Source organism: Henckelia pumila, chromosome 4 (assembly GCF_033568475.1).
Source record: "Henckelia pumila isolate YLH828 chromosome 4, ASM3356847v2, whole genome shotgun sequence".
Lineage (NCBI taxonomy): Eukaryota > Viridiplantae > Streptophyta > Magnoliopsida > Lamiales > Gesneriaceae > Henckelia > Henckelia pumila.
The window spans coordinates 204175439-204191178 of record NC_133123.1 but is presented as its reverse complement, the minus strand read 5'-3'; the positions used below and the strand labels follow the sequence as shown (position 1 = coordinate 204191178).

At 39.7% G+C, this 15740-nt stretch overlaps 1 protein-coding gene across 1 annotated transcript; it reads right to left on the bottom strand.

The window, feature by feature from the left end:
- Positions 1 to 203: 203 nt before the first annotated feature.
- Positions 204 to 14849, bottom strand: LOC140862643 (uncharacterized). Its single transcript, XM_073265675.1, has 9 exons — positions 14312 to 14849; positions 13939 to 13994; positions 13123 to 13599; positions 12507 to 12605; positions 12216 to 12306; positions 11815 to 12131; positions 11303 to 11474; positions 10752 to 10873; positions 204 to 818 (listed from the first exon to the last, which is right to left on the bottom strand). Exons 1-9 carry the CDS (start codon positions 14847 to 14849, stop codon positions 204 to 206), a joined length of 2487 nt encoding a protein of 828 aa, XP_073121776.1.
- Between the last annotated feature and the right edge of the window lie 891 nt (positions 14850 to 15740).

The window sequence follows — 15740 nt, the reverse complement described above, 5'->3', positions numbered from 1 at the left end:
AGCCCCAACTGCGTCGCCATGTTGCACATCATGTCTTCCACATTCTGGAGATGAGTGGAAGTGGCCTGAAAATAATCCATGGCATAGTGGTTGAAAGCGGAGCTCTCAACAGCCATGTCCTGAGCGGTGCGGTGAGGATAAGAGGGCTGAGGCGGTGGTCGAATGCTAGATGAGCTCCCAACATGAGGCTAACCGCTATAAAACTATAAATTGCGCTTGGCTTGCTTGGAAGTGGCAAGCTTCTCATCCACGGTCTTGAAAGGCGGGAGCCACACCTCATCGGGACTAATCTGCACACCTGCTTGACGAAAAAGGGCTGTGATGGTGTGAGAGAAGTAGAGACCCACCGTCGGAGTCCGCATCGAATAAATAATGGAATTGTGGACCAGAGTGCCCACATCAATCGGCCACCGCTTTGTGATGGCATACACAAGAATCGTCCTATCTGCCTGGACGTCAACTGTGTGGAGCACGGGTAAAAGTCGCCGGGCAATGAAAGCATACCACAAAGCCGGTTCAAGTTTCAAAAATCGCTTCGGAAAATGAGTGAACCGGAAAGGGTCGTGCCATCGTGCACCCGCATAACACATCTCTCTCAAAATCAAATTATAGTCCGGATTCGCCTTAAAATTCCTAAATTGACTATCATCCACCGTAGGAGTATCAAACAACCTATTCAAGGTTTCAGCATCAAACAACACAAGTTTTCCTCGGACAAAAGCTTTAGAGTCCTCTCGGGCAGGGGCATTAGCATAAAATTCCCGAACCACCGGAACAATGGCGGGTTCGGGCACTTTACAAAAGACATTCAATTTTCTCTTATTAATCCCCAAAGCGACAAAATCATTAAAGTCCAAAGATAGGCCACGCTCAGCAATAGGATTGTGATTGAGTCTAGCATGTTCGTACCTTTCTTGGGCTTCCCGATGAAAGAGTGGGTGCCCGGTGAGCCAACTTGTGGCTAAGGGCTTTTATGACTCTATGTATAAACAATCTTTTGTTTAATATAATTTACACTTTTATAATGGCATTTACTTTATCTTTTATCATATTATTATGTTGTGACATACTATAAGATGTTTAGATGAAGACCTTGAATATACTATAGTGTATGTAAGATGTGGTGGCACATGGGGATGGCTATCATGAAACACATCTTATAGTCACTGTATATTCTAAACAGTTCCTAATCGATTGAGCCGTCCGTTAATAAGGATAAGGATCTCTCAAGATTGAGACTAGCATTTGCGATGCCGAGTACCACGTTTCATTGGTATGGAACATAGAGATGTTCAAAGCATGCAAATGGGTATTCATACGATTAATGATCGAACTACCCTATCCGGACTTTCCAAGTGGTTATCACTTATCGAGTGGATAAAGTCCGCGGTTTTGGTTGTACACCATTAGTCCTTACTACTTGAAACATCATTGAGACTCTATATGCTAGTACTGTACTTTGACTCATTTACTGACTCTATTGGGGTCATCATGTGTCGGGATTGGGTACAGTTACGACACATATAGAAGTTGATGCTTTGTTGTCAAGGATTCACCACATACTTGCGAGTGTGGATATCCTATGCAATCTGAGTAGATATTAGTGTGACGAATCTCTGGCCAGAGTACATGATGTGTTTTTAAGAAATGGTTTCTTAGTAGCACATGCGATGTCACTATTTGATCTTCAAGATGCATTGCATAGTTATCGAATCTCGAACGACTCTAGAATTACCAATGGTTGTTGATTCGATCGGGATATATGGATGAAGGGACCGTACTGTACGCTAACCAAAATCTATTGGTTCTTGCAGGCACTATCAGTGATACCTAGGGAATCATGGGGCGATGTTTCTAGGCGCTCTTACCATGATTCGATGGGCAAGTCGGAAATCGTTGTTTCGAGTCACAAGGAGTTGTGAGCCCACGGCTAGCTGTATCCCTGAACCATTGAGGGTCACACAAGTAATGGATTTTTAATCCCCGTTGAGATAGTTAAATTTAAAGGGTTAAATTTAATGAACAAAGAAGTAGGACTTCTTATATCAGAGTAGAAGAGTAAGATTTCCTAAAATGACATAGGGATGGGCATTTTTGGAAATCACTGAATTTTGATTCAAAAAATTTATCTTGACTTTAAAAGATGTAGAAATGGTTTCTGTGCACATTGGTGAAATTGGTTTATCAATCTGAGTCACGATGAATTTTATATTAATTTCTGAATATGCAAGCTTTGCTTGTTAGGCTTTAACTTATGACTAATGGGCCCTAAGCTGTTAGCAGCCCACATTATAAATAAGTTATTGCAGTGCAGAAATTAGACACAAGTCTCATAATTTTCGAACACTAGGGTTTTGAGACCTAGAGTGGCCGCCCCCCCTCTCTGTGTTTTTCTCTCTGAAATCAAGTCTGTGAATTTCGAATTTGCAGTCTGGTTTAACGGATCAAATTCGTTAATTCTCTTCGTAGAAACTTCTGATAGATTTTCTAGTGCAATCTATCAGAGGGATTCGAATTCTGTTCGTGGACCTGATTGAAGAATTGTTCGTCCATCAGTTCCTGGGATATACAACAAGAGCAGAGTTATCTGTTGGTGTCCATAATCTCGTTTCGAGATTCAAGGTAAAAATTTAATTGTTATTTAATTTTTACACGCACAATTTAATCGTAAAGTTTTGATACCCATGATATGGAATCGTTTCATATAAAATTTTAAAACTTTCGCTGCACCGGGTATCAATTCTGATTGATCTGAACACCCAGTTCCAACAGTGGTATCAGAGCCAGGTTGCTCAGATCAAGCGATTAAATTAATCGATTGTATAAAATTTTTAAGCCTTGGTTTTTTTTTGAAACAAAAGGATTTTAAAATTTTAAAATTAATGGGCAAACCCGAGGCAGCGATCGTCGCTGCCCAAGGGGCAGCGACGGGCTGCCCGGCCCGAGCCCCTTTTGGGGCGCGGGCTGCCCGGGATCGTCCCGGGCGGCCCGGGAAAATTAATTTTTATTTTTAATTAAAATTTTAATATTTTAAAATTCTATTTTTGGTCCGATCGAAAATTGTTTTTGATTGGTCCACGAGGCGTCGGATCGAATTGTTCGAGTCCGAAAATTTTAAAATTGATTTTTGGATAAATTTGAATTTTTGGAAAATTTATAGATTTTATCCGTTAAATCAGATTTTATGAAATTAATTATTTTTGGTACAATTGATGATAAGATATGATCTTATGGAAATATTGAGTAAAATATGATTTTATGTATAAAATTGGATTTTATATGTAAAATATGATTTTATTTGATAAAAAGGTAAAATATGATTTTGTATGTAAAATAAGATTTTATATATGGAATATGATTTTATCCTTTTTAATTTAATTGTCATTGCATGTTATCCAATAAATTAATTTTGAATTAAATATTATTGGATAAGGATGATCGATTACCATGACCAATTTTGTAGGTGTATGTTATGGAATTTACATTTGTTTTTATTGTTGTTGGATTTATTAATGGGCCTGGTTTATGGCCCAATATGAATTGTCATATGTAATAAAAGTGGGTCTGGTTTATGGCCCGTTCCCACCCCTTAAAATGTATCCCCTACTTGTCATAGTTATTTATTGTAAATACATTATACTTAGTGGGAGATGAAGATTTGAAGACGAAGGTGGGCCCAGCAGACAATAAAGACTGAAGAAATGTAAATTGGAAGCTCAATGTAATAGGATTGCATTGCATACTTGCATATTACCTAGGATTGGACTTAGACTCGTGATTGGCAACCACGGGTCGATTAGAAATGGAATCGATCATCCTAAATAATATATGATATTATTGAAGTGTGCATGTTTTAGACTAAATTGTATGAATCCCGCAAGCATACAAATTTTAAATGATGAGACAAATTTTCAAAATTAAAATCCCTCATTTTAAATATGATTTAAAATTGATATCAAGATAAACAAAAGGGAATTTTAAATATTGTTTAAATATTCCTACCTTCCATCAACGATCAATGTATGTGATGCTACCAGCGAATATGGTCCGGCTCATATTATTGGGGGGGCCCGTTCGTCGGAAAGCTGTACATTGGATCGACACATGTTGTAAGTTGGGTGGAACTCCCATGGGATTGGCTCATATTATTGGGGATCCACATGGCGACCGTCCATCACAACTTAATATTGATGGGTCATCTTGACATGTCACAATAAACGGCGTCATATTATTGGGCCCTTATTGGACATGAGGTAAAAACATGGAGGTTTCTTTGGAAGCAATTGGGCTCTACCTTTTGAAAATTATAGTTGGCTGATATTATTCGGGATTATAGTTTGTCAATTGGACTCCATGTTCCCACTAAAGAAAATGTTTCTCGTTTTCACTAGAGAGTAGTGAAATCGTCAAAATAGTGGGAGTGTAATTCATAAAATGAAATCTCGCCATATTTTATGTCTTAGTAAATTAATTAAACAATCATCGATAATTGTCTGTTTCATCTTAGTATATCATTATGATGAATCTTCGTAATCCACATGTTTCAATTCTCGAACAAAACAAACTTACTGGCGCAAACAATACAGAATGATTCCATAAGTTAAGATTGTCCTAAGTTCGGAAAAGATTTTCTAAGTGTTAGAAAAGGATTCTCCGAAAACAGCCCCGGCTGATGTAACTGCCGAAAGGTTGGCCGAACTAGAGAAATGGTTGGACCATGATCTCAAGGCCAAATGTTACATGCAAAATTGGACAAGTCTAAACAAGTTTGCCATCACTGCAAGAAACCCGGTCATTGGAAACGTAACTGCAAGGAATACCTCGAGCAGTTGCGAACTGCAAAGGGTATGTTTTACATTGAAATAAATGTTTTTCTTAATACTACTTCTTGGATATTGGATACCAGATGTAGATCTCACATTTGCAATGAGTTGCAAATAATGACAAGAAGTAATAGGCTAAGGATGGGTGAGACCTAGTTAAGGCTCGGGAATGGTTCCAGAGTTAAATCCATAGCTATGGGAAATATTTGTTTAATTTTGCAAACCAATTTTAAGTTGTATTATGAGAAAGATATTTTTATTTGTGCCAAAGATTTCATTAAAACATTATTTCTATTTCTATGCTTGATAGAGATGGGTTTTCTTGTAATTTTGTGAATGGGATTTGCAATATTTACAAGAATGAATGTTTGATTTGAAGTGGACAATTTAAAAACGATCTATATAACTTAAAATTAAAAGACGTTCCAATTAATTATGTTGATAAACCGGTAACAACAATTAAAAGGAAGGACGATAGTCAAAACTCGGCAAACCTTTGGCATGCTAGGCTAGGTCATATTTCCTCAAGGAGGATGAACAAGCTAGTGGGAGAGGGCATGTCTGATATGTCTGAAATTAACTCTCTACCTACTTGTGAGTCCTGCCTAAAGGGAAAAATGACTAAATCTCCTTTCAAAGGGAAACCTGAGCGTAGTCAAAATCTGTTGGATTTGATCCATACAGATGTTTGCGGTCCATTTAGGATTGGTACTAAATGTGGCAACACCTACTTCATTACCTTTACTGATGATCATTCTAGGTATGGGTATTTATATTTAATGAAATATAAGTCTGAAGCATTTGAAAAGTTCAAAGAATTCAAGGCTGAAGTAGAAAACAAACTAGGTAAAAGTATTAAGGCACTTCGATCGGATCGAGGTGGAGAATACTTAAGTACCGAGTTTTTGGACTATCTAAAAGAGAATGGGATTCTCTCTCAGTGGACTCCTCCTATGACACCTCAGCTTAATGGTGTTTCGGAGCGTCGCAATCGAACTTTGTTGGACATGGTTCGATCCATGATGAGCTTCACTGAACTCCCACCTTCGTTTTGGGGATACGCGCTTGAAACGGCGCTATTGTTGTTAAACAACGTCCACACTAAAGCAGTAAATAAAACACCATACGAGTTATGGAATGGCAAAGCTCCTAAGTATTCGTACTTGAGGATTTGGGGATGTCCTGCTTACGTGAAGCAGACAGTGGGAGATAAGTTGGATAGTCGATCCTCCTTATGTTATTTTGTGGGGTATCCGAAGAATTCAATCGGATACTATTTCTATCATCCTAATGAAACAAAAGTGTTTGTTTCAAGGAATGCCACCTTCTTGGAGAAGGATTTCTTATTGGATAAGAAAGGCAAGATGATGGAACTCGAAGAAATTCGAGAAGAACCCAAGATACAAAATAATGATCCTACACCTCAGGAACCATTGATTGACACGCCTATTACTAGAAGATCCGAGAGGACTTCTAGGCCTCCTATTAGATATGGTTTTCTTCTTGAAGGGGATCAAAGTGAACCCGACATTGGATGTGATCCAAGAAACTTCAAGGAAGCAATTTCTGATGCAGATTCGAATTTATGGCTTGAAGCTATGCAGTCGGAAATAGATTCGATGCATACAAACCAAGTTTGGACTTTAGTAGATCCTCCCGATGGAATTGTTCCAATAGGGTGTAAATGGATCTATAAGAGAAAACTTGGGCCTGATGGAAAGGTACTGACCTACAAGGCACGATTGGTGGCAAAAGGTTATACTCAAAGACAAGGAGTTGACTATGATGAAACTTTTTCACCAGTCGCAATGTTCAAGTCCATAAGAATTCTTATTGTCATAGCAGCATGGTATGACTATGAGATATGGCAAATGGATGTAAAGACTGCATTTCTTAATGGAAACATTAAGGAAGAGATCTATATGACGCAGCCTGAGGGATACACATCCATGGGAAGCGAGCATAAGGTATGCAAGCTTCAGAGATCGATCTATGGTCTCAAACAAGCATCAAGAAGTTGGAACCAGAAATTTGATGAAACAATAAAGGATTTTGGTTTCATCAAAAACCCGGAGGAACCGTGCGTGTACAAGAAAGTAGTTAAGGATGCTGTGACATTCTTAGTACTTTATGTTGATGACACCTTACTCATTGGGAATGATGTAGGGATGTTGCAGTCAACAAAGATATGGTTATCAGGTAGATTCTCGATGAAGGATTTGGGTGAGGCGTCCTATATTCTAGGGATACAGATCTATAGAGATAGATCTAAGAGAATGATAGGACTTACTCAAGCTACCTACATCGACACTATATTGAAAAGGTTTTTCAATGGATGAGTCCAAGAGAGGACATCTACCTATGTGTCATGGAGTCTCTCTATCCAAGTCTATGTGTCCCAAGACTGACGAAGAGATAGAGAAAATGACACACATACCATATGCGTCAGCCATAGGGAGTATCATGTATGGGATGATATCCACCAGACCGGATGTGGCATTTGCTCTGAGTGTCACGAGCAGATATCAAGCCAATCCCGGTCAAATGCATTGGAAAGCCGTGAAGGATATTCTTAAGTACTTGAGAAGAACTAAGAATGTATTCATGGTTTATGGAGGAAGAGAACTGAAATTGGAAGGCTATATCGACTCTAGCTTTCAAAGTGACGTGGATGACTCGAAGTCAACCTCTGGATTTGTGTTCATGCTCAATGGCGGTGCTGTCTCTTGGAAGAGTTCAGAGCAGGACACCACAGCGGATTCCACCACTGAGGCAGAATACATTGCGGCATCAGCTGCTGCTAAAGAGGCCGTTTGGATGAGGAATTTCGTCCAAGAGTTGGGCGTTATTCCTGAAGCTGTTGGTCCAGTCCCGGTGTACTGTGACAACACGGGTGCCGTTGCTCAGGCAAAGGAACCAAGGTCTCATCAAAGATCCAAACACGTACTGAGGAAATATCACATCATCCGGTAGATCATGGAAAGAGGAGACATCACTGTCGAGAGAGTGGCCTCTGCAGACAATATCGCTGATCCACTTACTAAGCCCTTGTCAGGACCATTATTTGACAAACATCGCGAAGCAATGGGACTACGTAGTATGACTAGTTGGCTTTAGGGCAAGTGGGAGATTGAAAGAGTGGGTGCCCGGTGAGCCAACTTGTGGCTAAGGGCTTTTATGACTCTATGTATAAACAATATTTTGTTTAATATAATTTACACTTTTATAATGGCATTTACTTTATCTATTATCATATTATTATGTTGTGACATACTATAAGATGTTTAGATGAAGACCTTGAATATACTATAGTGTATGTAAGATGTAGTGGCACATGGGGATGGCTATGTTGAAACACATCTTATAGTCACTGTATATTCTAAACAGTTCCTAGTCGATTGAGCCGTCCGTTAATAAGGATAAGGATCGCTCAAGATTGAGACTAGCATTTGCGATGCCGAGTACCACGTTTCATTGGTATGGAACATAGAGATGTTCAAAGCATGAAAATGGGTATTCATACGATGAATGATCGAACTACCCTATCCGAACTTTCCAAGTGGTTATCACTTATCGAGTGGATAAAGTCTGCGGTTTTGGTTGTACACCATTAGTCCTTACTACTTGAAACATCATTGAGACTCTATATGCTAGTACTGTACTTTGACTCATTTACCGACTCTATTGGGGTCATCAGGTGTCGGGATTGGGTACAGTTACGACACATATAGGAGTCAATGCTTTGTTGTCAAGGATTCACCACATACTTGCGAGTGTGGATATCCTATGCAATCTGAGGAGATATTAGTGTGACGAATCTCTGGCCAGAGTACATGATGTGTTTTTAAGAAATGGTTTCTTAGTAGCACATGCGATGTCACTATTTGATCTTCAAGATGCATTGCATAGTTATCGAATCTCGAATGACTCTCGATTTACCAATGGTTGTTGATTCGATCGGGATATATGGATGAAGGGACCGTACTGTACGCTAACCAAAATCTATTGGTTCTTGCAGGCACTATCAGTGATATCTAGGGAATCATGGGGCGATGTTGCTAGGCGCTCTTACCATGATTCGATGGGCAAGTCGGAAATCATTGTTTCGAGTCACAAGGAGTTGTGAGCCCACGGCTAGCTGTATCCCTGAACCATTGAGGGTCACACAAGTAATGGATTTTTAATCCCCGTTGAGATAGTTAAATTTAAAGAGTTAAATTTAATGAACAAAGAAGTAGGACTTCTTATATCAGAGTAGAAGAGTAAGATTTCCTAAAATGACATAGGGATGGGCATTTTTGGAAATCACTGAATTCGGATTCAGAAAATTTATCTTGACTTTAAAAGATGCAGAAATGGTTTCTGTGCACATTGGTGAAATTGGTTTATCAATCTGAGTCACGATGAATTTTATATTAATTTCTGAATATGCAAGCTTTGCTTGTCAGGCTTTAACTTATGACTAATGGGCCCTAAGCTGTTAGCAGCCCACATTATAAATAAGTTATTGCAGTGCAGAAATTAGACACAAGTCTCATAATTTTCTAACACTAGGGTTTTGAGACCTAGAGTGGCCGCCCCCCCTCTCTGTGTTTTTCTCTCTGAAATCCAGTCTGTGAATTTCGAATTTGCAGTCTGGTTTAACGGATCAAATTCATTAATTCTCTTCGTAGAAACTTCTGATAGATTTTCTAGTGCAATCTATCAGAGGGATTCGAATTCTGTTCGTGGACCTGATTGAAGAATTGTTCGTCCATCAGTTCCTGGGATATACAACAAGAGCAGAGTTATCTGTTGGTGTCCATAATCTCGTTTTGAGATTCAAGGTAAAAATTTAATTGTTATTTAATTTTTACACTCACAATTTAATCGTAAAGTTTTGATACCCATGATATGGAATCGTTCCATATAAAATTTTAAAACTTCCGCTGCACCGGGTATCAATTCTGATTGATCTGAACACCGAGTTCCAACACCCGAGAGACGAACCGATTGGAGAGTGCAGCGGAGGAGGATGAGCTAGCAGCGGCGGGGCCGGACGAACGGAATCTCTTGGCTAGCATGGTGGTGGTTGGCCGGAATCAGCAGCTGTGGGCGGCGATCAAAGGTGGTGAGTGGCGGCGTGGCGGTGAGGAGCTCGAAATATGAGGATTCTGACATAAATTGGCGAACCCAAACTTGAAGCGCGATGATAAACTCCAAAAATTTGCAATATATGGGCAAATATGTCAAGAATTTATGGAGGAATTGGATAGGAAAGAATTGGGGATTTAGGGTTTATGGGAGAGAAGGAGGAAGAATGAAGAAGAGGATGAGAGAAAAGAGGAGAAGAGCCCGTTTATTTTTGGTCTAAGCCTCTCGAGCGCGCGCGAGGCTCCGCGAGACTATAAGTTTGGGCCTCTGGATGTTTGTACTGCGCACGCGCGAGTAAAAAGCTCGCGTGTGCGCGGTCAGTGCGGCGATCCTCTGGAAAAATAGCCTGCGCGCGCGCGAGGAAGGGACCTCGCGCGTGCGCAGTGCATTAAAACAGCAACTTTTTGCCTGCGAAAAAAAAAATAAAACACTTAAACATTAAAAACGAAAAATACCAAAAACAAAAATAAAATAAAAACTGCAACTATAAAAATAAATACTGGGTTGCCTCCCAGACAGCGCTAAATTTATAGTCTATAGCCCGACTTTTCCTCCCTTTCATTAATTTGTCGGGTTATGCAATTCGACAGTGGTCTGTGTTGGATCCACGACACCACCTCGATAAACTTTTATCCTTTGCCCATTGACTTTGAATGCTCCTGTTGCAGGACTATAAATTTCGACAGTACCATAGGGCATTACTTGCTTGATAGTAAATGGTCCTGACCATCTCGAACGTAGCTTTCCTGGCATGAGCTTCAAACGTGAGTTATATAATAAAACAGATTGACCTACCTCGAATTCACGTGAGACAATGCGTTGGTCATGCCATTTCTTGGTTTTTTCTTTGTAAATCCTGGCATTTTCATATGCATCCAACCGAAGCTCCTCAAGTTCATTCAACTGTATCTCTTCACCTGTAACTTGCACATCAAAATTCAAAAATTTAGTAGCCCATAGTTCTTTATGCTCAAGTTCAACAGGAATATGACACGTTTTGCCATATAACAACCTAAAGGGAGAAGTTCCTATAGGTGTTTTAAAAGCAGTACGATATGCCCATAACGCGTCATCTAATTTATTCGACCACTCTTTCCTGTTTGAATTCACAGTTTTTTCCAAAATTCTTTTCAACTCCCTATTAGAAATCTCAACTTGCCCACTCGTTTGGGGATGATAAGGTGTTATCACCTTGTGAGTGACCCCATATTTTGTCAAAAGTGTGTCGAACTGCTAATTACAAAAGTGGGTTCCTCCATCACTAATTATGGCTTTAGGGATACCATATCTAGAAAATATGAATTTTTTCAAAAACTTAACAACCACCCTAGATTCATTTGTCCTACATGCAAGTGCTTCAACCCACTTAGACACATAATTGACCGCAACCAAGATATATTTGTTCCCTTCAGACGCAGGAAACGGTCCCATGAAATCTATACCCCATACATCAAAAACTTCACAAAAAAGAATATTATTGAGGGGCATCTCATGTCTCCTAGAAATATTACCAATTTTCTGACAAGCATCACAATTAATCACATAGGCATAAGCATCCTTAAACAATGAAGGCCAATAAAATCTCGACTGAAGTACTTTAGCAGCGGTACAACCCGCGCCGAAGTGACCTCCAGTCAGACCTGTGTGACAATGTGAGAGTATAGATCTTACCTCTTCTGTTGGAATACACCTATGAATGATACCATCTGCACAGATCTTAAACAGAAAAGGATCTTCCCACAAAAAAATATTTCAACTCTGAGAAAAATTTCTTTTATAGTTGATAAGTTAAATGCGAGGGAAGAAACTTACTTGATAGATAGTTAACGATGTCTGCATACCATGGTAGATTAGTTACCTCAAACAACTTCTCGTCTGGAAAATCATCATGAATTATTTGCGTTTCAGCTCCTTGATTTTCCAAGCGTGAAAGGTGGTCTGCAACTTGATTCTCTGATCCCTTTCTGTAAACAATTTTCAGATCAAACTCTTGCAACAATAAAACCCAACGAATTATTCTTGGTTTAGCATCCTTTTTGCTCATCAAATACTTCAATGCCGAATGATCCGTGTGAACTATGACTTTGCTTCCCGCCAAATATGACCTGAATTTATCCAAGGCAAACACTACTGCGAGAAGTTCTTTTTCGGTTGTTGCATAATTCAGTTGGGCGGCTGACAGGGTGATACTGGCGTAGTAAATCACATGAAGTACTTTGTCCCTCTTTTGTCCAAGCACGGCTCCCAATGCAGTGTCACTGGCATCACACATCAACTCAAACGGCAAATTCCAGTCAGGCGCTACTATCACTGGTGCAGTTATCAATTTCTGCTTCAAAATCTGAAAAGCCTGTAAACACTCAGCAAAAAATTTAAAGGCACCTCTTTGATTAACAGATTAGTAAGGGGTTTAGCAATAGAAGAAAAATATTTAATAAATATCCTATAAAAACCCGCATGCACAAGAAAACTTCGAATTCCTTTCAAATTCGTGGGAGGTGGAAGTTTTTCAATTACTTCAAGTTTTGCTCTGTCCACCTCCATACCTACCTCAGACACTTTATGTCCCAAAAAAATGCCCTCTCTCACCATGAAGTGGAATTTTTCCCAATTCAACACAAGATTACTCTCCTCACATCTTTGCAACACCTTTTTCAAATTAGATAAGCATGCATCAAATGACGATCCAACCACAAAAAAGTCATCCATAAACACTTCAATAAACTTTTCAACCATGTCATGAAAAATAGCCATCATACACCGCTGAAAAGTGGCAGGGGCATTACACAAATCAAACGGCATCCGTTTATATCCAAAAATACCATAAGGACAAGTAAAGGTGGTTTTATGTTGGTCCTCAGGTGCTATAGGAATTTGCATATATCCGGAATAACCGTCCAAAAAACAATAAAACGCATGCCCTGCAAGTCTCTCAACCATCTGATCAATAAAGGGAAGGGGAAAATAATCCTTATGGGTGGCATCATTCAATTTCCTGTAATCAATACAAACTCGCCATCCCGTAACAGTTCTAGTAGGAATCAATTCATTATTTGCATTTTTTTATAATAGTCATCCCTCCCTTTTTAGGCACTACTTGAATTGGACTCACCCATTCACTATTAGATATAGGATAGATAATACCTGCATCAAGGAGTTTTATCACCTCCTTTTTCACTACCTCTTGAATAGTCGGGTTGAGTCGCCTCTGTGGTTGCGTAGATGTCTTGTGCTCCGCTTCCATAAATATTTTGTGCATGCACATGGTTGGACTAATCCCCTTGATATCGGCCAAGCTCCATCCGATGGCTCTTATGTGTTCTCGAATCACCCGCAACAGTTTTTCCTCCTCACAACCTGTCAAAGAAGATGAACAAATTACTGGCAATTTATCATTCTTTAATAAATACAAATATTTCAAATGAGAAGGGAGTGGTTTTAGTTCAAGAGTAGGGGGCTCCTCGGTAGATGGCTTCAGTGGTTTTGGGGTATGGTTAAGCTCCCCCATCTTGGTATTGATGAGTCTGTCGAAGGGCAGACTCCAATCCAAATACAGTGCTACTTCATGAACTTCCTCACTAACATGCTCTTCATCAGTTGTACCTGTCAAACATATTTCTAATGGATCCATAGACAAATGTTCCTGCAGAGAACACTCAACCAAATCATCAGTAATATCAATTCTGAAACAATCAGAATTGTCTGCAGGATATCGAATGCCCTGAAAAACATTAAATATAAATTTCTCATCATTCATACGCAACATCAACTCTCCCTTATGCACATCAATCAATGCTTTTCCAGTGGCTAAGAAAGGTCTACCCAAGATAAGAGGTATCTCACGATCCTCTTCCATATCAAGCACAACAAAGTCCACTGGAAATATAAACTTATCAACCTTAACTAACACATCCTCTACAATCCCCCTTGGATATTTTATAGATCTGTTATCTAATTGCAGGGAGATAGTAATTGGCTTAACTTCACCAATTTCTAGATTTTCATAACATGAATTAGGCATAAGATTAATACTTGCACCTAAATCACATAAATCCTTGTTAAAAAATGATTTTCCAATAGTGCATGGAATTGAAAAGCTACCGGGATCCTTAAGTTTCGGAGGGAGTTTATTTTGTAAAATAGCAGAACATTCCTCCGACAACTTCACAGTTTCAAAATCCACAAGTTTTTTTTTATTAGACAAAATCTCTTTCAAAAATTTTGCATAACTGGGCATTTGAAAATCTCTAAGAATTTTGCAAATTGATTATCCAATTGCAGTTGCTTTGCTCTTTGGGGGAAGGGAAGTTTACTCAAATCAATATTCTCATTAATAATTGGGTGAGAGGACTTACCTTTCTCGCCCGTAGGCGTCGAGTCTGACTGCTTTGGTGCTTCCTCTAGCCCTTTTTCCTTGATTAGCTCACTTGCTTCCTCATCCTCAGTATTCTTCTCCGCAGTATCCGCTTGCGATCTAGTCACCGCCAGAATAGCATTGACATCCTTGGGATTCCTCTCAGTATTGCTAGGCAATGATCCTGCTGGCCTAGTTGACAACTGTGTTGCTATCTGGCTCATCTGTGTTTCTAACTTCTGCAACATTGCCTCCTGATTCTGTAGACGAGTCTCAGTACCAGCTACATATTTCATCATGATTTCTTCAAATGAGGGCTTTTTCTCGACTGGCTTCGATGTATTAGCTGTAGGATCTGCAGCTTTCCATGAAAAGTTTGGATGGTTTTTCCAGCCAGGATTGTAAGTATTGCTGTAGGGATTGTACTGCTGTCTCCCTTGATTCCCCATAAAATTCGCTGCATCAACTTTAAATACTGGTTGTTCGTCAGGCTGTTGGACTTGCACTTGATTGGCTGAAGATGTCTGCATAACTGTCATCTAATGAGTAAGAGCATCGATCTTTGCATTCATTGCTGTCAGTGCATCGACTTCTAGTACTTCAGCCTTTTTCTCCTTTTTAGCATGTGGCCATCCAATGTTGCTTTCAGTCATATTTCCAATGATTTCTCATGCCTCCGCCGGTGTCTTCCTGAATAGGCTTCCGTTAGCAGCAGCATCCAACATGGATCAAACAGACTGATCCACTCCATTGTAGAAGGTCTGAGTCTGCTGGCTCTTAAGATTATGTTGAGGACACATCCTCAACGTCTTCTTGAATCGGGTCCAAGCCGCATGTAAAGATTCAGCTTCCTTCTGCCTGAATGAGATGATGTCAAAAAACAGTTTAGCCATCTTCGTGGGAGGGAAATACTTATTCAGAAAGGTCTGAACAAGTTGATCCCATGTAGTAATCGAACCAGCAGTCAAATCATCTAGCCACTCAACAGCTTCGACTTGTAGAGAGAATGAGAATAACCGCATTCGCACTGCATCTGATGTTACCCCATTCACCTTGAACGTGTCGCAGATTGACAGAAAACGCTCCAGATGAGCGTAGGGGTCTTCCACAGATGTACCCCCAAATCTATCTTGCAATTGGATCAGCTGAATAGTAGAGGGTTTAAGCTCAAAATTGTTCGCCTCAACAGCGGGGTGAACTATGCTAGATCCATAACCTTCAATTGGCGGCCTAATAATATCCCAAACAATACGGTTGTCCGCCATCTCTACTTCAGATTCAGATTCTGACTCTAATTCAAGATTGATAGATTTCTTGGCTTTTTGGATTCTGCTAAGCGTGCGTTCGATCTCCAAATCAAGTGGTAGTAATTTCCTTGATTGAATGCTATGCATGCACAATAGAAGGTACCTGAAAATCACCAAGAAACT